A 25379-nucleotide genomic window follows, 5' to 3' on the forward strand; every position below is an offset into this window, starting at 1 on the left:
TGCTCATGCCTGGGGCTCTGCCACCAGCTCCAGGCACTGCTTCAGAAGCTCCCTGGCTTTCAGCATGGAAGAGCATGCTATACGCTCTCTGGAGGAGGCCCCAGGCAGGGACATCCCAGGAGGTCAACGGAGCTGCCATCCATCCTGGCGGAGGACACGGCTGCATCTCTGGAGCAAAATGCTGCCCGATAGATGAACATCCTACACCAGCAAGTAATGGAAACTGAAGAAAAGGTGAGAAGACATTCAAGGAAAGCTCCCTTCTGGCACGGTCCTGTCGCAGACGCGCACGCACACACACACACAATGTTTTGCAAAATTGTTAAAGGGATCCTGGAAACCCTCTGGGGAGGAGAACATGGTGCAGCAGAACCTCACTCATTGGCACCCATTGAGAACGAGCCCCTTGGTGGGGCTTGGGGCTGGGACCAGCCAGGGGGTGCATCATTGGCCCCACCACTCGGATCCTAGAACACATCTTCAGTATTTCTCCCATCGATGGCTTGGGATGGACTTTGGTGTGTCACAGCTAAGGAACATCTCTCATGAGAAATGAGCCAATTTTTATCCCTTTTTTTTCTTGTTTAGCAAAAGGTGTTTGTTCTTTTTTTGGTGGCTCCAAGCCTGGCAACGTTACTCAGGCAATATGGCCAGTAAGATCAAGTGGCCATCTCCTTCGTCCAGCGTCAGCCACATGAATCCTTGTTAATTCATCAAAGGCAGTGTCTCTCCCCCAGATTTCCATCTTCTGGGCACCCAAATTAAAGCTGATTAAAATCCTGGTGCAGCCTTAAAATTAACATGCTTCAAAGGGTGAACGTGATAGAACACCCTCATAAATCACTTTTCAGAGTAGTCTGTGGTCTCCGGACCAGATCAGGAGGTGGACACGGAGCTGGGACTGGAGCTGGAAGAGGGAAACATTGCCTAAGCATGGACGGAGAGCCGGGGCTCCAGTGAAGGGAAACCACGTCTCCCAGTAGCTCGTGCAAATGAGTGAGGTTCTACTGTTAGTACAAGAGATTCCAGGTTACGTGCAGATGTGATGGATTAGTTTCCTGAATTAAAGTACCAAAATTAAAAGTTATAAGAAACACATCTAAATAAAACAATGGTCACTCCTTTAGGCAACGTTTCCTAAACCAATAAGCAAAAAGGGGGGAAAAAAATGGGATGCACCAGGAACTCTTAATTATGATATACTAACCAGACTGTGCATGGCACATTTTATTTCTATAAAACTATTAAAACTATTACAAAATATTCAAAAAATACATTTTAGTAAATTTACAGCAGTTATTTCTCAATTTATTAATGCAAAACATCCTTTTCTTCCCTCTGTACAAACTATCGTCTCCATCGTCACAGAATCGCCACCATGTGCGCTTTTTAAAAAATATTATTTTCTAATAAACTTTTTTTTTTCTTTTGAAGTTAAAAATAACAAAGTTTCTTATGGTTTTTGCAAATAAAACATTGGTGTAACAGTCTTGACTTCCATGAACGTGGCCAAATGGTGTTTTTTTTACAAAGCAAAACATGGAAAACAATACAGGAAATGACGTTACATTTGAAACTATTTAAATTAAAATAATATATTCTCAATATTTTACACTATTTCAAAAAATGAAATGTGATTCAGTTAAGTATTGATCTCTCAAAAAAATCTAATTTACAATTCTGTGTATAAAAATATAATTTACGGACCCCCATGAAGTTTGTCTTTTTCAGTGTGTTTGTTTCTTTGCTTGCTTGTTTTTTAGGCTTGCTGAAATGAAGGAGCAATGGAATGGAGAGGTGGGAACGTACAGAACTTTGCTTTCTGAAAGTCAGGACACACGTGACATGTAGAAAAATAGACTCTGCGCAGTTTTGCTTGGCCTCACAAAATAATTTTTTCCCCTATGAGTACAGTTCACATGATAATAAATTATCAAAGAAACTATTTAAGGCTCTTGAAGGTCCGGTTCATATCATTTAAAACATCTATTCAAAATACCAAAGAAATAAATATCCAGGAGAGGAGGAAAAAAAATAAACAAAACCAACAACAAAAAAACAAACAAAACAACAAAACAAAAGAACAAATAAAAATATATATATATTTATAAACTAAACGGAACAGAACTTCCTGGGGTCTTTGTTTCCCTTAAAGTCTACTTTGGACTGTCCTACTTAATTATTATTATTTTATTATTATTATTTTTAAGTCTTAATCCGTGCTCTTTTAAAAATATGTAATTTTTTTTCTTTTTTCTTTTTTTTTTAGGTTTTTCTTTTCTTTTTTTCTTTTTTTTTGTTCCTTTTTTCCTCCTTTTTCTTTCTCTCTCTCTCTCTCCCTCCCTGTGTGTCTCTGTCTCTCCCTTGGAGGCTGACTGGTGGCTGGGGCAGCACAGGATGCTCTCAGCTGGATGGCACCACCATGCCTAGAGGGTGCAGAGAGTCACTATCCAGCACCCAGCTGCCAATGCGGTAGAGGAGGCGAGAGTACCAGTGGATGCCAGGGGAGGTGGGGGCATCCGTGGGAGTCCCCCCGCTGGAAGGGCAGAGGGTGGCCAGCATCCCCTGGAGCAGGCGGAAGGGAGCGAAGGCCCAGTGTGCCCAGCTGTGCTCCTCAATGACGGCGTAGCAGGAGGCCAGCACCCGGTTGATGAGGATGGTGCCCTGGGCAGTGAGCGGGGCATATGCTCCCGAAGCTTCCTCTCGCAGTGAGACGCTGTGCACGGCCGCTGGCAGGAGGTGCTGCCCTCCCTCTCCCAACACATAGACTCGTTGTCCAGGCCGTACACGGCTGGCGAAGAGCGCCTGGCTGCTGAGGGTCCCTGCCTGCGACTGGTTGTGTTGGGGGGCCACGAAGAGGAGGTGTGCAGCCGTCAGCAGCAGCCGGGCCCGAGGCTGCCGCGTCTCGATGACATAGAAGAGCTTGTGAGAGCCGTCCTCCCGGTCAAGGAAGGTGAGGAAGTCGCTGTAGAGCAGCCGTCCCTCTGCATCGGCAACCAGCACACGGTCCCCAGGGCTCAGGTCCTTCACCAGCTTGGTGCCGCCTTGCTCCAGGTGCACTGTGGCCGAGCCAGGGAAGCAGCCCCCAGATTTGGCCGCCACCGAGTTTTCTGTGCAGAGAAAGAGGCACAGCAGGGTTAGAGGGGGCACCCACCAGGTCAGGGCTTGGGGCATGAGGGAACACCCCACTTCCCCTGCCACCCCGTTCCGCCTGAGAGGCACAGTTGCAGGACGCAGCCTTGCTCCTCTCCAAAATTCCTCCATCCTCATCTATAAACACGCCCCACTTGCACTCAGCAGGTCAAGTGACAGTTCCCCTTCTGACAGATTTGAGCCGATGCATCTCCCTGTAGGTTAGGATTTACAAGGGTGGCTTGTCTCATTAAGGAAATATTCCTGCTGAGAAAGCTGTTCCAGAACAAATCTCTTCTGGAAGAGCTTCCCACTTGGCTACTGTTTGCCCTGCACCAGCACCTGATGACAGATAACTCACAGGCTTTTAAAGCAGGGTGGTTTTCCTGGCGTAAGTTTTCTCCTCTGGGTGACTGTCCATGCTCACAGTGCTCGGGGTCCCCACTCAGCTCTTACTGAAGGACCCCATCTTGGGCAGCAAACAGCAGAGAGCAGGAGGAGGCTTTGCCACGAGGAGCACAAGAATTTGCCCACTGCCTTAGTGGAAAGCATCTCCCTAGATAGCATCTTCCTTGCCTTTCCCACCCAACTGGAAGAAGAATGCTGTTCCCTGCCCCAAGGTGTCCCTGGAAAGCCCCATGCCTGTTCCAGACCCAAGAACAGCCCTCCTTCACCTCCTCCAGCTCTTGAAGCTACTCAGTTTAGATACAAAATGTTTTTGCCAGCTACTGCTGCTTTCCAGTGGTATGAACAATCACAATCACAGAAAACAAACAGCGATGAGACTTTAAGTCTCTCTTGCAAATCCCCTTCTGGAAGCTGAGCCACATGAGAGGCAGTGGGAGAGGACCTCTGCCCTGTTCCAGGCTGATCTCTGACTTTACCAAGGAACTCTGCAGTGCTCCTAAAAGCTCTGATTTTCTGTATGTTGGGTAGTATCACACAGTATGTGACAGTAGGAAGCATCTTTGCTGCAGCTGTTGACATTCCTTACCCCTCACTTGCTTTCTCCTGGTTTCTCCCAGTTACTCGCTAAGCCAGTTTAGAGTCCTGGTGATTTATCTCCTAGAGGTGGTTAGATTTTATATTTTGCCTCTGTGGTTGGTACTAAAGCTCTTATGATTTAAATAAATCCTTGGAAGGTCTCCTAATGACTTTCTCAGGAAGGACAGGAAGGGTGAAAATTAGACCGTTATTGATTTGCTAACGACTTTATCACTTCTCCTTCAGAAATGAAGCAGTGAGATCTCTAAGGCCTCTTCAGGGAGGACATGGCAACAAACAAGCTATGTGCTTTATGCAGAGCCCTCCGCCAGCAAACTACACCTTCCTACAAGCCGGCGGTAAAGGTCTGGCTAGAGCTTTGTTTGCATATTCAGGGACTTGATGAATAGATCTAGTAGTGTAGCAGCTCTACAAACATACCACTGAACTGGCAGAGGTGTGAAAATCTGCTTCTTTGAGCAGTGCTTGTTTGGGTTCTCTAATTAAAATCCAATAAAGGATCAGCATTGTCATTCTGATTCATGTAATAAATGCAGCCACTCTTGGAAGAGAGGACACTTCCATTTTTTTCCCAGCTTCTTCCCCCCTTTCCTCCCCCTCCCTATTTGTTCAGGTGCAGAAACCCTATGTGCCAATTCACACACATACTCTCCAAAAAACCCAGGACCTTCCAAGCACTATTTGCACAGCAGAGCCACTTTTCCAAGGCACTCAAGATCTGTATTTGAATTTTAAATGTAGAAGCTTGCTCTAAATACTTGCTGTAGCGCATTATCAATGTCCCTTTTACCACCCCTGCCTCTCCCTCCTCTGTCCTGGTGACAATAATTCAGGCCTTGGGGGAACTCTTCTTTGCATTCCAGTCTCCAGGATCATACTTTTTGCAAACAGAGAACTAGATAAAGAATCTTCCTGCCTGGCATTATGGGGTTTAATCTTCTCATAAGATGCTCTGTCATGAAGCGAGGTTTGGACAGTTTGAAATCAGGTTGAGCGGGTGGAATTCAAGCCTGCTGCCTTGCAGCCCGCATGGTACAGTCACACGACCCTTCCTGACACCCTCTAAATATTGCCCCCAAGTCCGTGTGTGCCGAATCTCAATGAGCAGCTTGGGGTTACTCCTGCCCTATGAAACACCCACTGGGGTGGATTAGGGGGTGCGCTTGGCCTAAGGTCATCACACACCACAATCGACACCTTGAGCTATAAAGCTCATCTTTGCTATTGAAAGGGATGTTTCATATCACCGCAGGGCTGACAGCTTTGCAGGGCCTCCTTTTGCCTAGAAAGGACCAGGGAGCTGAACAAAAGCCATAGCAGGCTCTCAGGACAAAGCCCACATGGGCTAGGAAAGGTGCTACCTCTGCTCAGCCCCGGGGAGGTTTGGGCTGGATCAGGGGGGATAAACCCCTCTTGCAAATCCTCTCTTGCAAATCCTTGCCATGCCTGTTTCCCCATCGTGGGGCTGCTGGTTTCGAAGCAAACGGCTATGTTTAAAGAAAGCCCATTATTTTGTTTTGCAACCCAGTGCTTCCTGAAACTTCCAGCAGGCTGCTGGGCTAGAGGATGTTGTATAAAGCTCTTTAGCTGCCATGCAGGCGAGTGGAGGGAGGCGGGGGGGCGGACTGGCACTTGCCAGACGTTTTGCTTCCCCCCCAAAAAAGTGTTCAGTGTCAAGAAAATGAACTCTGCTAGCCGGGGACGTCTTGCGAGCTGTTCCCAGGTTGAGACAGCGTGTGGCGTTGTAAGCACAGGGGAGGGGAGGGAAAAAAAATTATATGTATGTGTATCCCTATCTGGGAATTTCCTAGCGACTACCGCTGAAGAACGCAGGGGACCACGTTAGTTATTTATTTTCCTGGAGATTAGCGATCGCGAGTAAGGGCGTGCAGCCAGCGGGGCGGCTGGAGACGGCCACTAGTGTTTGTGTTGAACATGCTCTTTGGATGGGGAAACCATCAGATCCCTCGGGGGGAGGAGAAGGGTGTGTGGCTGCGGCGCAGCGCTCGGCGGAAGGCTGGGCAGGCAAATCACCCAAATAAAAATGCTGTCCAAAAGTGCTGCAGCTGGCTGGCCTTTTTTTTTTTCTTCTTTTTTCTTTTTTTTTTTCCCCTTTTCTCCCTTTTTTTATAGCCCCTCTTTCCTTCCTTCCTTCCTTCCCTAACAGGCTGCTCCATCGGCGGCCCCGCTCCATATCCCCGAGGGGGTTCCACACGGGTCGGACAGGGCTGATGGGCACCTTGCAGGGACGGCGAGGAGGGAGCCCGGACGGCATCAGAAAGGGCTGAGAAGGCTCTGGGGGGCTGAGCCGTGGCCCGGAGGTGGCCTCCACACACCCTTCGACGTGCCCCTGGGCAGGCTGCCCGCCTTACCTGCTTTGACGGAGCAGTGGATGTGCGCCTTGGACTCGTAGTAGACCCAATCGAAGCCGGCCTCGACGGCCAGGCGGGCCAGCATGCCGTATTTGCTGCGGTCCCGGTCCGAGGTGGTGATGTCCACAGCGCGGCCCTCGTAGTGCAGGGACTCTTCGGAGTGGTGGCCGTCCTCGTCCCAGCCCTCTGTCACCCGCAGCTTTACCCCGGGCCACTGATTCATCACCGAGATCGCCAGGGCGTTCAGCTTGTCCTTGCAGCGCTGCAGGGCACACGGGGAAGGGCACATGGCGGGGGGTGCTGCAGCCAGGGCAGGCACCCCCTTCACCATCTATTCCCCCCCCACGGTAGCAACCTGCCCTCCCTCCCCAGCCAAACTGGCCTAGTCGTCCCCTTTCTATCCCTCCCCTTCAAACATGCCGCACGATGCTCAGCCCTGGCTCGGCCAAGCTAAGCATCTTCTTTCCGCCGCCGGGGAGAACAGGGAGGCAGGTGAGGAGGAGGAGGGGGGTGAAATTTAGGGACACTGGAGCAAGAGGGGTTGAAACACCGCAAAGACCAAGAGGGACGGATTCGCCCCTTCCCCCGGCACCTGCCGCAGGGACAGGGGGGACCTCCAACGCCACCTCCGGCCCTGGGGTGTGAGTGTGTCGCTCAAAGCCACCTGCATGGAGCAAATTCCTGTCGCTAAGTGCCCTGTCCCCTTTCCGAGAGCAAAGTTTCTGCCGAGAACAAACACTCGCCATATATCTCGGAGTCACGGATTCCCTCCCGGAATGTCTCTCCGCGTCTTTTCAGCTTAATTCTGTGTTGAAAGGGGTCTCAATACATGTTAACAGCCTTTATGTGCTGGAGGGAGGGGTGGTTTTTTTTTTCTCTCCCTTCGCCCATCACTCATTAGAGCCCTCAAAGCAGCATGGGCTGGGAGCATTCACTCCGCTTCAAACATACATCGGCGCTCGCCTACAAAGCCGAGCAAATCCATACAATAATACAGCTCTTAGTGGGAAGATGAAAAGCAAGGGAGGGCCAAGGAGGGAAGTTAAGCGAAGCAGGGATGCTATGCAAGCCAGGAGACTCTTAGTGTGGAGTGAAACGTTTCCAACTCCGTAGAGAAGCACTACAGGGTTTGCCATCGCCCCTTCGGAGCCACCGGCCTTTCCCGGGGCCTGCAGTACCGGAGTCCTGAAGGGACAGAGCAAAGGTGGGGGGGGGGAAGGAAAGGGAAGTGGGTACAGCTGTGGAGGAGGCTGAGAGCTAAATGAAACCCTGAAAGTTTGGGGAGAGGGGGGATCTTATCTTAGCCAAGGGCGGGGGGGGGGGGGGGAGCAGAAATAGACATGCCAGCGGGTAGGGAAAAAGAGCTCGTAGCTCCCCGGAAATAGGAAATCAGCACCAAAAGCATGGAAAAGGTACACAAGTTGTGCCAACTTCCCCCCCCCCCCACTTCCCCCTTTTGAGAGGGAAAATAACTCCCTGATACACGGAAAGTAGTTCCCTTGGTGCAGATATCAATGTGGATTACAGCCCCGACGGGATGCAATGAGCTGCTCTTCCCTCGCTTTTCCTGGCCTGACCGGGATGTTCGGCCGTCTGCAGGACCATTCCCTCACGTGTGCTCCCAGCACACATACTAACACCGCAAAGGTCCCAGCAAGGCAAAGCTCCTCCATCACCCCGACGACGCTACTTTTAGGGACGTGACAAGGTTGTTCAACAAGAAAGTTCCCGGGTGTCTATTAACAGTCATAAAAAGCAATTCCAGCAATACACAAGTTCCCAAGAGATATAAAATGCAGTCGTGAGCTCACTTTGGACTCTCTGGCCTACCGTTTTATAGAAAGAGCCGAGTGTTTGGGGTACGGCACTGTTCCCGGCAGCAAAGCGCAGCAGCACAAGGAAGTTGAATTTAATTTGTTTTCCCCTCTCTCTCCCCCTCATACACCTGAGCGGATGGACATGTTCCTCCGCAGAGTTACAGTGGGAAGGGAGAGAAGGATCAAACGTCTCAGCTACTGATAAGGCAACAGCCCTGCGCCTCAAGGTGATGTCTTGGCCCGCTGCTGCGCAGGGAAGGCAGCAGGCAGCCGTGCGGACAGCGGTGCGGGGTTCTTCCCGCTCCCGGCCTGCCAGCACCAGCTCCCGGCTTCAGGCGAAATAAAGGAGAAACGATCTCCTAAAAGGACTTTCCTCCCTTTTATACTGCCTGAGCTGGATTGTCAGAGTCAAAAGCCGTGAAGCCCAGACTATTTATTAATTCATTGGGTCGTGTGCCACAAATCAAGCCCAATTCTGTTCAGCCACCGTGAAGCTCAGCAGGGCTGCCTCCACTAGCGCTTTGTGTGGAGGCAAAGTTGTTCAACAAGCCCTCTCCTGCCAGCTCCTAATCTCTTCACAAATGAATTGCTTGAAGGAAACACTTAACAGGTACCTGTCAGTGTAAACAACCTGGTGGGCTTCCTAAATGCCAAGTTGATCTCTAAATTCCTCACATCACGCACCGGTTGTGTGCCTGCATTACACGAGATTGCTATTTTATTTCATACAAATTCCAGCTTTATCATACTGACCTGGCCTCCTTATCTCTCCCCAGAATCCAGCCAATGGCTGGGGTGGGGGGGAGGGAAGGGAGGAAGGGGGGAACCTTCAGCAAACTTCTGTTGTCACCTGCAAAGCTGAGAACCTGACTTACCTACCTCTGTTTGCGTTTTCTCCCCCCCTTCCTTCTAGAGTTAATATTAACTGGCGGCTAATGCATTCGGCAACTATTCTGCAAGTTTAAAGATTCTATTCAAGAAAGGTCTCTCCATGGTTGAAGGGCTCGCGAAGCAGGCGTTTGAAGGCTGGGATTTAACGAGAGGTCGCTGGCCGGGGGAGAGAGGGAAAGAGAGAGAAGCAGGGCAGGGATACCGGCGGCAGCACCTCGGGGAGATGCCGGCTCGGCCGTGCCCGGGGAGGAAGTGGGGGTTCAGGGCGACCCTTCCGCCCGCTCCCCAGCCGCGGTCCCCGCCTCGCCGGGGGGAGACGGAGACTGGCTCGGTTCCCCCCACACACACCTCGCTTTCTCTCTTTGCCACAGGGTTCCAGGCGTTACGGCCTCCCTGTCCCCGCTGCCTTCAGCCCACCTCCCCCCTTTGTGTCTAAGGCACGGGAATAAGCACTGAAGGGGGGGGGGGAGAAAAAAAGTATTTGTTTTCGTTTCGTTCGTCTGAGGGAAGTTGACAGAAGGTCAGGAGTTCAGACGCTGCCAGCTAATGCAGCGAGAGCGGCCAGCCGCGGAGCCGGCGCGGCGTGCCCCGGGAGAGCCGCCGGGCCGGGGTCAGCCCGCCCGCCGCCCCGGCCCGCAGCCCACCTCTCCCGGCCGGCTCCCGGCTCCCCCCTTCCCCGCCGCCCCGCTCCGCCGCGCACACGCATCCGCGCAGGGAGGGATGCGCCGTGCCCCGGCGGGAGCTCGGCTCCCGCGGAGCCGCCGCCGCCGGGCTGCGGAGGAAAGGGCGAAACCCGAGCCGGCGCGATCGATACGCGAGGGGAGTAAGTGGAGCTGAAAATGCGAGAGATGCTGCTGGCGCGCCGCACGCCTCTCACCGGAGGCAGCGAGGGAGGGAGGACCGCGGGTGCGCAGAGGGGCGCGGACAGCGCTGCGCCCGAGCAGGGCACCGGCACCAGCTCCGCTCCGCACCCCTGCGCGGGGCAGCCGAGAGCGAGCAGGGACGCGCGGCAGCGCTGCGAGGTGCGGTGCGATTTAAGGTGGTCGGGAGGAGATAGATGGTGGCGGCCGCCGGTCCCTCGCCCCGGGAGACCCGAGAAACGTGCGGAAAATCAGGCCGAGGAACGGGGAGAGTTTGGGAAATTCCACCCCCCACCCCCTCTTCCCCGCGTCCACTCCCCGCCTAGTCCTTCCCGGCGAGTCCTGTTCTAGCACTGAAGGTGGGGCTTAAGTGTATTAATATTAAAAAAGCGCTGTTGACCTATATTTGGAGGAAACCCATTTCCAGTGTCTAGATTGCATGTAGTTTCAGAAACTCCGGGATTGGCAGAGCAATTGACTTCACCAAGCTCTCTGTTGAGCATGAATAATAATTATGAGGTGACTCTCGGAGAGGTTCTCGCTCCCTCTCCCTTTCTCTTTCTCTCTTTTTTTTTTTTCTCTTTTTGTATAAAATGGTTCCGCAATCCGATTCCACCCGAGATCCAATATTTACCCAGTTGTAAACCTTGTGCCATCAGATTTTTTAAAACAGAAGGTGATGCAATGCCGATAAGTTGCAAGTCCCTCCCCTGTGGAAGTACCAGAGCATTGGTTGCGAGCATCCTTAAAGAAATATCAATATATTTACGCTCTGATGGGCACAATAACAAATGATGGTATTGCAATACGAGCTGTAATAATACGGAATCAGGAGAGGAATGGTCGATCCGGCTTCAGCTGCCTTTTGTGAGTGCACGACTGCATGCCTACTATATTTAGAATATGCTCGCGAGGGGAAAATAATAGTAATAATGAAGGGTAAAATGAAATGAGGAAAAAAAAGGGAAAAGAAATAAAATAAGATATCTCTCTCTCTATATATATATATATAAGACCAAGTCAGCAGGCGTAGCAACCGAGGAGTACGTTTGTAATAATGAGTTGGTGGCCTGGCGGTCACTATACACTTGGGGTCCTCTGTGCTGTTTGCAATTCGTTTGATCAAAGTGCATCCTTGGGGACAAACGCAAACAGCAATCTCTAACCAAGTTACAGGGAACGCCATGGCACGGTAATGACTGTAAGTATCACACAGATTCCCCCACCGAACAGCGAGATAGCTCCAGCCCCTGCTAACTTGTCTGGAGAGATGGTATTTACATTCAATGGGGGGAACTAGCCGAGTTTGGAGGGGCGGGGGGAAGAGGGGGAGAGGGAAAGGGGGGGCTTTCAAAAATACTAAGACAGATGCGTCCTTTAGGATTGCTCAGAGAGGTTAACAAACACAAATACAGGTATCTCTGTGGCTCTACCTGAGTCATCAGTCTGTCAGCTCCCGTGTTCTCTTCATCCTTAAAAATAATGTCAGGGTTGTAATTTGGGGTTAGTTCTTTAAATCTCTCGGAGTTTCTTGTGATCTTCCCTTCATATCTTCCACTGGCCCCTAGGGTCTTCTCTGCCACATTGGGAATAAACTGCTTATAGGCTAAAGGGGTCAGCTTTTTGGGGTGTCTCCTTTTTCCAATGCCCCTGCCTGGTCCACAAGTCAGCCCAGAGGAGACTAAAAGAGCGCAGATGAAGCCCACCAAGAGAATTCTTGTCAACAGCAGCATTTCGTCCATTGAATCCAATTACTTCAAAGCTTTCTGTGCCTATCCCTGGCTGTCTCTCTAGAGCTCTCTTGCCTCCTATGTCCTTGTCTGCTTTCTGAATCGTATACTATCCACCGATCCCTAGCAAGACAGGTGCTGGAATGGCAGGCTTTAGGTCGCTGATAACGGAACACATCGGAGTTTGGTCGGGAGACAGCAATCGAGAGACAAAAAAAGGGTCTGATTTTAATGGTAGCAAAGCAAGACGCTTGTGAGAGGAGTCTGCCTTTAGTTCTATATTATAGCTGCCAGGGCCGCGAGCTGATTGGCCAAGGCGAGACAAGCTTGTCTTCTGATGTTTTAACCCTCAAAAAGGCAACAAATTCTTGAAAGATTTTTTTTTACCTCCTTATACCTGAAGGGCTTGGAGCTGAGCGGGGTGGAGATCGCGCTTTCTTGGGATAACATCAATTACACGCTGGTTTTTCTTTTTTTTTTTTCTTTTTCTTCTTCTTTTTTCTTCTTTTTTTCAAAAACTTTCTTGGCAGAATGGTACATTTGTCAGCAAGAGGAACAGATGCCTCTGTGGAAGAAGGGGGGGGGGGGGGGGGAATAAGATTAGCAGCCTGCCTCAGTACAAGTCAAGTTTCTAAGGGCAGTTGCGGTTAAATAAAATGCCGAATTATCGGGGAGCCGTGCAAATAAAAACGCATTGGGGAAATATTAACGCCCGGGGAGGGGGGGAGGGGGGGTATAGGTAATGCCACTTAAGAGCGCACCCACCTAAAGGGCTTTATAACAGGTTTCTTCTTCTTGAAAAGGGAGATTGCTCTCCCTCCTGGAGACATACATTTTTAACCACACTCGCCTTTTAGCTGATAAATGACTACTTTAAAGGCAGAAACAAGCCTGATGCGAGGCGGCAGTTATATGAAGTTAGCGCGGCTGACTTGTGTATCACACAGCTGCAGTGGGGAGAGATCTAAATGCCACTTCTCTTTTCCTTTTTAAATAATAAACCCGGGACCATCACCCACTTTAAAATAATGCTGTACCTTCAGAAGTGCATGAAAAGTCATCTGATTAAAAATAGATGCTCTCCTGAGCACGCTGGGGCTGCATTCTTTGTTTCTTGGGTCCAAGGCGAAGAGGAGCGTTTTAGACTCTTACACCTCCTTGCGGGGTGTCATTAAGTTTTTAAGAAAAGCATCGTGTTGAAAGCATCCGCAAACACAATTAACAGAGATCGATCCAAGCAAAGTGAATGGAAAGGGGATAAGTTTAATGTTAAATTAATTGTTATCTCATGCAGCATGGCAAGTGATGTCTTTATCCCGATCTCCAAAAGCTGCTAATCAGACAAAGGTGTTGAGAGACGAGCAAAACTGCAGAGATGGGGCTGATAGAGCAGGTTAGACAGAGAAGCAGAGTCCCATATGAACAAACACTTCTCTGCCTGTGAAGAGCTCATTTACTTTTGCTCCTAAGAAAATACAGTTTGTCCAAGGATCTAGAAACTTTCAGGAGTTTTTTTAGGAGTTCTTAAAAATGCCAGGCAGACACGCTGGAGTAATTCAAAGTCCACTCTCTGACACGCTCCTCCCAAATAACTTTTTCTTTTCTCTTTTCTTTTCTTTTCTTTTCTCTTTTCTTTTTTTTTTTTTTTTTTTTTTTTCCGGCCGGTGCCATCGAGCTGAGTCCTAATCAACTTAAACCACGTGAAAATGGACTTTAAAATTAGCTTTAAAGTGGTAAAAAAGCTGCATATCCGTAAGCTGGAACAAGCAGGACAGGACGGACTTTTCAAGTGATAGTGGTCTTTTTTCACGTGAACTTTACAAAAGAGCCGAAAGGAGTGAGCCGAAGCTCTCACACCGATTCCAACTGGTGCTCTTCTCCCCCCTTTTTTTTAGCCTACACTTTTCCTCTGCTATTTATGTTTCTTTGTAGAGTTTCAGTGAATCATTGATTTCTCACTCACTCTTCTTTATATTGAAGAGTTTTGACTTGGGAATGGCAGAAAAGTTAGAAAGCCAGCAGCTTGGCTTCTAGGTTTTTATCAACCAACTTAGTTGCAGAAACAAGTTGTAGAACATCTAAATACCTGCTTCATGCTGTTAAAAAACAAACTTCAGTTTTATCTCCCCGTCTGCGTGCATGTGAGAAGACAGATACAAGGAATATATAATTTATACAAAAGAGGGTATGTTCTTTTGATGTGGTTCCTTAAACAGCATGACTTGATATAACAGTTGATTAAACAGTGCCAAGGAATAAAAGCTATTCTTAATGGTGTGGGATACTGCAAATCTTTTATCACCCCTCTTACCTTGTCCCCTCCCCAGGGAAAGATGATCGATATCCCAGGCACTAGACGGGTGGACATCGCAATGAAGAAGTATAGAGAATAAGGATAAACTCCCTCATTATCAGATTGCCATATGTACAAAGCAGTCACCCAAAGATTAACAGGAAAGGAAACGCAAAGAAGGAATTAATTAAATGCAAGTAATAAATGCGGGGGGGGGGGGGGTAAAGGGAGAAATCAAGAAAAGTAACTGTGGGAAGCTTGAAATCACCCTCCTATCAAATTAGATGTGAAAGAAAGCAGAGCTGGGGGGTGCGGGGAGGCTCTGCTCAGTTTCAGAGCAGGCTGGTGCTGGCCGCGGCCCCGCCGGGACCTGGGCGGGGGGACCCAGGGGGATGCGCTCCCGCCCGCCCCGCCGCTCCCCGGGCCTCCGGGATGCGCCCTGCCTCTCCTACCCACGATAAGGTTTTATTTTTCTTCCTTTTATTTCTTTTTTTCCTCCCTCCTATGCCACATTTTCTGGGGAAAACTACCCCCAGAGCCCCCCAGACACAGCCTCCCGTCGGCGGGAGAGGCCCCTCCACACATGTTCCCCACGCTGGTGCCCCGGCCCCGCCGGCCGTGCACACCCACCATCCCCAGCCCCAGCCTGGCCCGACCCACACCCACCCCTGCCCGCCCTCAGGTTGTAACAACAACAACAACAGCAGCAGCAAAAACCCCAGCCAAAGCAGCAACAACAGCCACTGATCGGGCAGTGGTGCCTTCTTTACAGGGGTTAATGCCTTGGTTGCGGATCATAAAAATCAATGTTGTGTCCTGTTGGCTCCCCAAATCTGCAGGCTACTCTTTTGCTTCCTGGGGAGGCAAGCTGGGGCTGTCCCAGTCTTCTGATGCTCTGCACCTCTCTGCCCATGCTACCACAAACCAAGGCCACTGCTGACTCCCATCTGGAGCAGCCCGCAGGGGTCTCTTCAGGGCTGCCCAGGGTGAGGGTACTGGGGAAGGCCCCTGACTGCACGCTCACTTGCTCCACCACCCCTTTCCCACATAGCCCTGTCCCTTCATCTGGAGCTGCCATCAGGGTCCCTGTTGGGCCCCAGAGCCCTGGTGGGGTGGTAGGGATGCCCTTGGATTATCTGGACCCCTGGTCCTTCTGGGTACAGCAAGCGCCACAGTTCCAGGAGCATCCACCACTGACCCCACAGTGTTTTATCTTTCTTGCTTTTGTAGAAGCACCCATCACAGCCCCATAGCCCTGCTTTCTTTGCTGGCATATAGGCCCTTCCAGCAGCTTTGCCAAACACCATGGCAGCTCTAAGGGTTGTGCACCCTGCGGGCCCATGCCTGGGGCCTTGGGACCACATGGGGCACAGGCTACAGATGGGCGGATGTGTGTACAACTGGGCCCAGGCCAAGCTATTTGAAAATCTCAGTTATTATTGATCTACTTTTTTTTTTTAATTATTATTCTTTTATTTAGTTTTTAAATCTGGACTTGCTGTTGGCTGTGTGCTCTGCATAAAGCTAGGGGAGGGCTCAGACTGCACAAGTGAGGTTGCTCTTTGGCTATTTTAAGCTCTGTGAGTTTTCTTGAGCTGATGTATTTTGATTGATGAATCCCAAAATACAGGATGTTCCCCTCAGAAAATTGGAGAGCTTCGTTCTCGTAGCTCTTTGCACTGGTGGTATTGCAATTTCCATCTTGAAAATCAAGTTAGAAATCCAAGTTCAGAATTCCTGGCCAGCCTGCGACTATACCTGTACAGTGACAAGCAGAACAAGTCTTGTTCCTTGGAACTGCCTTCCAAAAACCCCAAACCTCTGGCACCAACAAGAAAAATTAAGCTCTTGGGTTTCCACCCATTTTGGTTTGACAGCAAAATTCAGGGGGCCACACAGCTGAAGCCTGGTACCTGCTTCAATATGCCCTTAGTTTGGCAGTAATCTGTGAGCATTTCTGCTGCAGGAAAGAAACACTATATGCATAAGAAGATGCAGAAAACGGTTGCTTTCCAGAATAACTGTGTCTACAGGCATTGATTTTGCAGTTTTCATAACCATCTATTTGTGGATTAATGCTGATCATTGGCTTGAATATGGTCAATAGAACCTTCCATTACACATGCAAAAAAATATTGTAGGCAGCATGATTCAGAAGACTTTGTTATCTATGTTTTCTGTGTATATTTGCTGCTAATCCAAATTTTAAGGCAGAGTTTCCTGCAGGTTTCTTTATATCCTCAGCAGGGCAATACATAGTGTCTAATTACAGATTTATAGAGAAACCCTTAGATTTCTCTTTTAGGTCTTTTTGCTTCTCCTTGGATAACCCAACATTTTCCCATACCAATAGGTTTTTCTAATTTTCTTTCCTGGATTGTGATCTGTATTCCTTTCCAGCCACTTCTTTCTGGCCATGATTGGGGAAAATCCCATCTGAGGTGTTTCTGTCCATGCGGGTAAGGAGGGAGGGAAGCAGCCGCTAGGGGAGCTCCATGTTGGGAGTAACCTCCGAGCATCTTCCTCACAGCTTACACAACTTCTGCAGTCCCCAGGAGTGGAAGTCTGAAAGCGCGTGTTAAGTTTAAAACAAAAGAGCAGAAACATACCAAATGGGAAACTTTTTGAGCTTTGTTTCTTTTTTTTAAAAGCTACAATTTTATAACCAAATGTTTGAAATATCTTGCTTGTCCCGCTGTACACTGAATTGTGATGTGTGTGTATGTGTGTGTGAGCTTATCCAAGTGGAGGTGAGAAGTTACCACGGCACATATCTCTTAGATTTCTGATGACCTATAAAATGAAGGGATATTGAAATGCAGCTGCTTAAAAGCCAGACATGAGTATGAGAATATCCAGTGTTTAGTGCCAGTTGTATTGCTGACTTGCTTTCCTGGTCATTGGCAGGTGACTTATATCCACATAAACATTTCTAAAAATAAACCTTCAGAAGGAATCATATCTCTGCCTCATTGTTGTTGTTGTAAAAATTAACTGTATTATTAGTGGGTAGCATGTTAATTTGGGTTTTGGTTGTTTATCTAAGGAATTTATCTGGGCAGCTGAGTCAATGTTCATTAAAGGTTGTGGGTGTATGAAGAGCCAAAATAGATTTTTTTTCCCATGCAGATCAATACTAACAGGTTCTTACTTGGCTGTCTTGGGGTCCCACCTATTCTCAAATGTACCCCTGAGTATGAAGAAGCTATTTATTTTAACAGGCTTGCTCTCATTGCTTTCAGTACCAATGATTATTGAAGATAATAAAAGCGTTTAAGATAAAAAAAGAGCCAGTATTTGATTTATATTAATTCTATTCCCAAACAGTTAATGGAAGAATTACCTTTTAGAAAGTTCTGCATTTTAAGGCACTGTTTTCTGTTCAGAATAAAAAAATAAGGAGGATACATAAATAGAATTGTAAAATGCAAGTAATGCTAGCTGTCTGACTTGCACTGCTCTTGCATGTTAGGGAAAAAGTGCAGAGTCATATTTTGAAATATTGAGCGATAATACATCTCCTGGTCTGTCTGATATGACAGCCAGACAGGGGATGCTAAGAGAAACCTGATGGCATGAGATAAATTCAATCTTAACTTTCTGGCTCTAGCAGTGTGAAGTTGGCTTGCCCAAAGTACACAAACCAACAGACTGGATCAAGGCCCTCTGTTTGGGCAGAGATCAGAAACAAAGCTTGCCCTCTAAAGTCCACCTCATAGCCAGATCCAGCCATGGTAACCACTGTATTCACTGGGCCATGGCAGCAGGAGAGGTATGTGCATGATTGTCTTAGTTTTTCTTGTTTCCTTACATTTGCAGACTATTTTTGAGCATAGTTTACATGTTTTCTTTCTTTTTTCCTGGCATATTTACACCCCAGCTTTTTTAAATGCTTTGTTCCTGCCAGTCAGTTTAGCAATTTGCTTGTTAAAACAGTTCCTAATATATTGTATATTACTGAAAATGACTTAATTGTTCTATTTCTTTCTGACCCCAATAAAAAATGTCCCTGATATTGTCTGAGTTGCTCTCTGTTCACAAAAGCCTACATATATGTCACCGGGTGACTTTGAAACACTTCTTAGATATATCAATTCCTCTTATTTATTTATTTAGATTTGTAATAATGACAGTAAATGGCCATCTAAATCAATCTGGGCACTTTGCAGTCATTAATACTGCAGCATCGATATCACATAACACAATTATAGTGCAATAAATTACCCATATGCCTCATCTTTTGCCCAACCAAAATAAGAGCTCCCCATATCTATCACGTTGCTCATATATGCTCTTTCCCTCTAAAACACCTTGATAGCTGAAAAAAGGCTCTGAAATGTTCCTGAAAGCTTAACAAACCCTTGTCCTTTCCAAGTGAAGACACAGATATGAGAGCTCAGGAAATTGCTTGTGGGATGCTCCATCAGCTAATACATCCCTGTGAATGGAGAAGGGCCCAATCCTCTGCCCAGTCAACTAATGAAGCTTACTTGTATTAACATCATAAAACCTCAGGACATCTTCCATTGATCACATCTGCAACTGGATTGTGTGACAAGTTTAGGAAGTCTTCAGGTCACTCATCAAAAGCCAAGCTTTCTACACCAAAATCAAAGTCTTGGATTTTGTTTAGAAATCTGTTCAAACTAAGTCACTGATAACAGTTGTAAAGTGAGTGTAAACCCAGAACTAGGAGTAGGCTGCCACATTTCAATTTCCAGATTAGTATCAGAAATAATGTAATAAAATGCCCAGTTCAGCAGCTTAATCTCCAAGTGTGGAAGGATTGTATAACTGCAGAAGGATTTGCATCAAACCCCACCATCTTCTGTCAGGTTATGGTGTAAGAAAACTTTACTGTAGCTTCTTTCTGGGCATGCAGTAGCAGCACTGATCATTTTTACCTCAAATGGCTTTTTGGAGCATCTTTACCAGGAGGACAGAGGGAGGGAAGGTTCTTGGGTGCAAAGGGTCCTTTATACAACCATGAACTTGGAGCTCCTGTGCCGGGCTGGAAGGGGAAAGAAGCTGAACCAATGATTTTGCAAAAGCAGTAGCTTGAAGCCTCAGTAATCCCTGGATTCAAGAAATTAGAATCCTTTTTCAAATTTCCCACAGGATCCCCTTAGAAAGCCCATTAGGATAGCAGACTTGACCCTGGTAGGCCTTGATTCAAAGTCCTCTGGATTCAGATGGAGCCTTTCTGTTGTTTTCAGTGGATTTTGCATCACTTTGATGTTAAGTCCATTACATTTGTGTTGCTCAGAGCAAACTGCTCTTGGTGCTGTTAACAATTCCTCAGATTCATACATAAAAGCAGAGAGGTAACACAATGGTTTTACAGCATCAAAGTAGCATGCCCTGCTCAGTTCCCGTGTGAGATTTCTTTGGGTAACTCAATGAGCAGCTCTACTGGGTAACAAACTGTATTAACTATTCGTGCTAGACAGTTGTGTCTCCTTCACAAGTGTGGCAGTATTGCCCAAATCTGCCATAACGTGACAACTAATCTATTGGTCAAATTTGTTTGCAAAATTAATCAATTTCAATCACTAATTGCCTTTGGGCAATAGTTCAATTATGCCCTCATCTTTTGGCTCTTGGTATCATGAAAACAGCTAAGTAAGATTTGAAAAGTAATATGTCTCACTAATGCTCAGAATCAGACAGTGTTGATGTTGATGCTTATTTTATTTATATAACCACTTTTTCTGCACATGCCTTCTCTCCAGGCATGGAGTAACAACGCATTGAAAATATGGTAGTGCATGGTGTATCCAGCTATATGTAAAATAGCATTAATGACCAAAGAAGGCCACTTTTGAGGAGTGTGATGTGTATCTCACTCCGGTGCTGTAGTTACAAGGATTTAGCATCTCTTAAGGTTTGAACAACAGAACAGCTTTGTTTGAACAGCTCTTCTCTGTGTATATATTTCTACATAGAGGAAAAAAAATTGAATTTGCTGGAAGTGCAGAGATTTTTTCCAAATTAAAAAAACACACTCTTGAAATATTCATAACAAAAACCAAACCAAAAAACCCCACACTATTACTTCACTCAGCCTTCCTTTCAGAAAGCAAAATAAATCATAATTTATGCATGGAGGCTTGAAAATCAAGATCGTCACAGAGTAGCGTAAGGGCAGCCTGACAAGGTAAGGCACAGACCATAGGCTAGAAAAACACCCAGCATGTAAACAAGGTGATAGAGACAATTGGGCAAAACTGAGAGCTTAGTGATTTTTGAGGCAGGGGAGGATGTTTCTCTGATATAACCTAAGGGAATTTTGAAATCACTCCAAAATGCACTACCTGAAGACAGGCAATTTTTGGAATGCTTTCATATTATGTCATTATATCTAAATATGCTGAGCAAAGAGCAGGATAATATTTCCTCTTCCTCTATGCTGTTAAAACAAATTCAATTTGGGGTAAAATTACTCAGCCTTAATCAGTATTTTTTTGCTATTAGTATCCAGTTTAATCCCAGGGTAAGTCAAGTAGGCTGCAGATACTGGTGCAGCTTGATATTACTATTTTTATTCATTTCTGTTTACTGTGGCAAAGCTTAGAAGCCAAGAGAGAATCAAGCACCATTTTACCAGTCTTTACCCAAACAAATCTAAGAAGTCTCTTCTTCGAAGAGCCTACTCTTTTATTTGTAGTTTGTACTTCACCTTATCTGTGTGAAGACCCATTGAAGTAAGTACAACAATTTACAGAATGAGGCATACTAAGATTTCCAATCTGGTACAGCAAAATTAAACTTCATAAAAGTCCCCAGTTGCTGTTAATAGGATGTAGTGCGAGAAATATCTCACTTGAATTGGCTGAAGGTCTCATCTATACATTTTAAAGCTTTCTGGCCAGCCTCATCTCTAGATATTGCTGAGGCAGTTATATTCAGAGTGTTTCAAAGAGACTGGATACTTACATAATTGGAGTATCTATGCTGAGTAGACAGTTTTAAATGATGTGTGAGCTTTAGTAATTTTTGATGGAAAGTTCCTTTCAGTATCTGGAGCCAAGAGGAAACTCTCCTTTTAAACACCTTGTCGTGTAAATACCCATTTTGAGTGTCAGCCAGCAGTAGTCACTGGGCCTAACTGGAGGCAAGGGGGGAAGGTTTTAAAGACACCTAGTGATTTGGTAGCATAGAGGCCCTTCTTAAGGAGTGACTTGTGCATCTGCAAGCTCTGGCATAAGGTTGAATTGTAACAGCTTCACAAGTCATTGCATGGTGACTGTCTGACTCATGAAGAACGTACAAGATGAAGTTAATGGGACAGTCTAGGCAAGCTAGTGTTGCTTGGTACTAGTTCAGTAAGCTAGGAGACCATGCGTGGCTAGTTAGGGTAGGTGAGTTTCAGCATAGTAGCTGACTCAGCCTTGTCACTGCAGTACTTCTTTGAATCTTACAGATCCATAAGTGGCTTTTCAAAACGCCACTTAGGTATGAAAATGTTGCCCAAGTTGTTCAGTCAATCAAGAATCAGACTGTGGGTGACAAGTCCTCTGCAGAGGAAAGAAGCAAAAGAACCCCACACCTTTCTTCAAGTCACAAACACCACATGGAGAATAGATATCTTTAATCTGTATTGCCATTTTCCAATCAGATGTCTTGAAGTTCATACGTTAAATTATATTTTCTCTAGAAATAAGGATTATTTCAGGCTATGTTTTTATGAGATTATCAGCCTTGGAAAAACGCTGCTGTTAGTCTTCTGCACATGACAGCCACTTAGAAAAACAAGATTTCTTTTTTTGTTCTTGCACTATAAACTTTTTATTTCCTATTGAATACATTTATTATACATTAACATAATTACTTTAATTTATTACCTTAGTAAATGTCAGACCCATAAGAAGTCAGCGTATTACGCGTGTTACACTGCACTCATTCTGTTTAACAAAGAGCCTTGAACAAACGATCCAACTAAGCGTCAAGTTTCTACTTTATGTAGGCATTTTTGAGAGCATTGTGCAATAAAATGTGCACTTGTAATTAAATTCTGCCTTTGTTTATACCTACATACTTCTGTTGGGATCCGTGCAGTCCGAAACCTGGAAAGCCATGTCCAGCTGGCTAGGGTGCCAGAAAGCCCTGTGTTGCTAGTTCTGACCTTTTAATATATTACACGACTCTTAAATCCTGAATCTATGGACAGAATTTTTTCTGTCTTTCTTTTCGTTTCTTTTCTTTTCTTTTCTTTTTTTCTTTTCTTTTTTTTTTCCCCCCCTAGGGTTAAAAAATATTAGAACCCTCAAATCTGCTATTTAAACCCCGCTAGATTCTGGTTAGTACAATTATGGGATAGAATCCAAAATGATCCCCAAAAGTTTATCTGCTTCTTGCACTGAACCAGGATCATCTATTTACACATAGAGGTGGCTTCACTACTAAACATGCAGATTTTGGAACAAGTCCATGTTAGAGGCACTGGCCACAACAATGTGCATCCTCTGTGGTGCTTCATTGAAAGAGAACTGCAGTATGCCCTTTCAGTCCTCCTGTGGCTTCCCCAGCAGCAGGTACTCCATAAGTAACTGCTGACCATGTGCTTTGTTAGAGGAGGCCTAAAGTGTACTTCTATATCCTCCTCAAACTCTTTGACCTGTAATGCAGTCTTTTTTTCCCCTAAGGAAAAAATGTAACTTCCTGGTCATGATTTTATACTCGTATTTTTTAGAAGAAAGGATTGTGAACACTATTGCTGATCTCCGTTGGCAGTATTTACTGGAATGATTCCATAGAAGTTATGTTTAATTCATATACTGTCAATAATTCTAAGAGTAATGTCCTAATCTGGCATATTCACCTACTATATCATTTCAAATATTTACTTCTGATTATGTTAGTGCAACGCATTGACAGGCTCTAGGAAGGCAGAGTTCTTCTTGACAAAGCATCCGTACTGTATGTTTCCATGAAATGTCACAATGACTTTGGAAAGGCCCTCTTAAAACAATGTATAGTTTCTAGGATCCATGCTACAGTATTTAAGATAAGTTATTATTCAAAATTAAGAGAATTTTGATTCTCTATAGAATGCCTACCAAAAACAAAAGTGTTAGGGGTTGGGATCAAAGGGGATGAAATAAAAACTACCAGGGAATGTGTTTCTTTCTAGATTGGGAAAAAATAGTGTCTTTTTCATGTTGCTCACCACATTGCGAAGAGAGCACTTTGTGGGAAGGGTATCTACTGAACTTATGGACACCTCTCTGCACAAACCTGTTTGATTAGGGCTCTGTTAGATTTTCTTTATGTGCACAGCCCACAGAATACCCCCATGAGAGTTGCTAGAGCCTAATGTAGTTTATGAGAGATCATAAATACTTCCTCTCCAATGAACTTAATTTATTTTTGCATTTGGTAAAGAGTTCCCAGAACAAATATATAATTTTTCTAAAATGCAGACCTCAACTCAAAAGACCTGTTTCTAAGCAGTAAAGCCATAGCCATTTTTGATAAAAATGTCTAAAAATATATCATTTTTTTTTCTTTTTTTTAGTTAATAAGTTCATCTCCAGTCATTCCCTTGTCAATTTGTTATTGGAATGACTGAAATCTCCCAATCCACTACATTTTGGATAAGAGAATTTGCACCTACTGGTGCCAATTAGGGGCCAACTTCTTGCCACTGCCTGTGGTGCTGCTGCCAGTGCTTCTAGCTCTGATCACCATGTGGTTGCCCTCCTTCACCATTGTTCCTGGAGCATTAGAGGTCTGCAGGTACAAGACAACCTTTGCAGCGAGTGCCTTTGTGGGTGATTTATCGTGTAGTTATGAATGGAAATCTACATTTCCAGCTGGTTGGTTTTTTTTTTTTCCTGAGAACTCTGTTACATTTGTCCTTGCTGAAAAATGCAGGGGATAACTTAAAAAAACAGTGTGAGAAAAAAAATAGTATGTCTGTTTTTTCTCTCAGAATGGTAAATTTTATTTACTGTCTCTCAGTTGAAGAGTGAAAAGGAGTGTTTTCCCTCCTGTATAAGAATATTTTCATCATCTGTAAATCTTCAACTACCAGCCTGCGAAGGAGCTCCCTTGGGACTGCATTTGGTACAAAGGTGTGGATCTTATTTTGGATTGGGGTCGTGCATCTACTTTTGATCAAAGACTAAACACAGAGAAGTTCAACCTTGCAAATGTCTCTTGCATGATCTAAGTGCTGTGGAAGGATGTGGCTTGGCTCAGATGAGTCTCCCTTCCTTCCATGGACAGAGAACAAGGCACAGGTGGCAGTTACCTGTGGAATCTTTTCCCAAGTAGGTAAGCTGGACTCTCTTGGCCTACTGACATTAGCTAAAATTTTAATTTCATCTTCACAAACTTATTTTGACTCCAATCATAGGACTGAGGCCAATCAATATCACTGAGAATGTGCTGTAGGATAACCTGTTTTCATGCTTTTGCCTTCTTTCTGCTGGGGTCTCTTGGTGCATCCAGGATCCAAGGAGGTGTGCTGCAAATTGTCTCTGTTACCTGTGCAATCTGTGAGCCTAGTGTTATGAAGTTTTGTGCCCTGGGTTTTCTTCAGTAATTTTTTGAGGGAAAAGAGGATCTCGCACAAATTACTAAAGCATCCCTTCTGCTGAATGCCCACCACACTTTCGGAAAGTGTACTTATCTATGTCCTCTGTGTGAGTGCTTCAAGCACCTTCAAGTTTCGGGTGAATGCTAAGACTAATTAAAGATAGTTATCTTGGTGTTATACCTCTTGAGTGAAGTACAGGAGAATTTATCTTTGCATGAGCTTTCCAGTAGAGCTGGATCATTACATTTCAGTCATGAGTGGCTAGCAGCTATGAGGTTTTTTCTCTGAGCAGAGACTGTCAGCCACATCAGATTTTATTGGCTCTGTGATGTCACTAAGCAGCCAAAAAGTAACAGGCTGAGACCAATAAACTTATTTCATTTTTAATCTGTAGCAGATTTCAACGTGGCTTTTATACTGAAATACCAGGCCTCAAACCAGCTGGTTTCACCACATTCTTGGTGCTGCCCCCTCCTTTAACCCACAGTAGCCGAATCACATGTAACGATTTATGAGCTTGTGTTCACCCAAGAGCTTGTGTTTCTTTGCTTACTGTACCTTTCAATCTATAAAATATTAAATAAATATGCTCAAATGAGTCAGTGATTACTGGACTGGGAAGCAGATCTGATTTTGACAATTAAACGTAACATATCCATATTGAGGTGGGGGAAGTAAAAAGAAAAAAACAACACACCAAAACTTTAACATTTTCACATGCCAGAAAAGCTAGCTT

The 25379-nt window shown here is 45.9% G+C and overlaps 1 protein-coding gene across 2 annotated transcripts; it reads right to left on the minus strand.

Moving 5' to 3' along the window:
* Positions 1–793: 793 nt before the first annotated feature.
* SHH (sonic hedgehog signaling molecule) lies at positions 794–12070 on the minus strand. Of its 2 annotated transcripts, none has more exons than XM_062621462.1 (3): positions 11511–12070; positions 6510–6771; positions 794–3110 (listed from the first exon to the last, which is right to left on the minus strand). In XM_062621462.1, the coding sequence occupies exons 1-3, from the start codon at positions 11817–11819 to the stop codon at positions 2404–2406; spliced, it is 1278 nt and encodes a 425-aa protein (XP_062477446.1). In that variant the 5' UTR covers positions 11820–12070; the 3' UTR covers positions 794–2403. The 2 variants fall into 2 exon arrangements, with proteins under 2 accessions (XP_062477446.1, XP_062477448.1); XM_062621464.1 differs by lacking the exon at positions 11511–12070 and adding an exon at positions 8340–8650.
* Positions 12071–25379: the final 13309 nt, after the last annotated feature.

This window comes from Pezoporus occidentalis, unplaced genomic scaffold (assembly GCF_034315485.1).
Source record: "Pezoporus occidentalis ecotype Australia unplaced genomic scaffold, CSIRO_AGI_Poc_V1 ctg23, whole genome shotgun sequence".
Taxonomy (NCBI): domain Eukaryota; kingdom Metazoa; phylum Chordata; class Aves; order Psittaciformes; family Psittacidae; genus Pezoporus; species Pezoporus occidentalis.

Bases quoted from the DNA above. Each gene is read 5' to 3' on its own strand.
- SHH (XM_062621462.1), bottom strand. From the start codon at position 11,819: ATGGACGAAATGCTGCTGTTGACAAGAATTCTCTTGGTGGGCTTCATC. The intron at 6,772-11,510 runs GTAGAGCCACAG...TGTGCCCTGCAG, and splicing joins CTGACAGACTGATGACTCAG to CGCTGCAAGGACAAGCTGAA. The intron at 3,111-6,509 runs GTAAGGCGGGCA...TTCTCTGCACAG, and splicing joins CCACTGCTCCGTCAAAGCAG to AAAACTCGGTGGCGGCCAAA.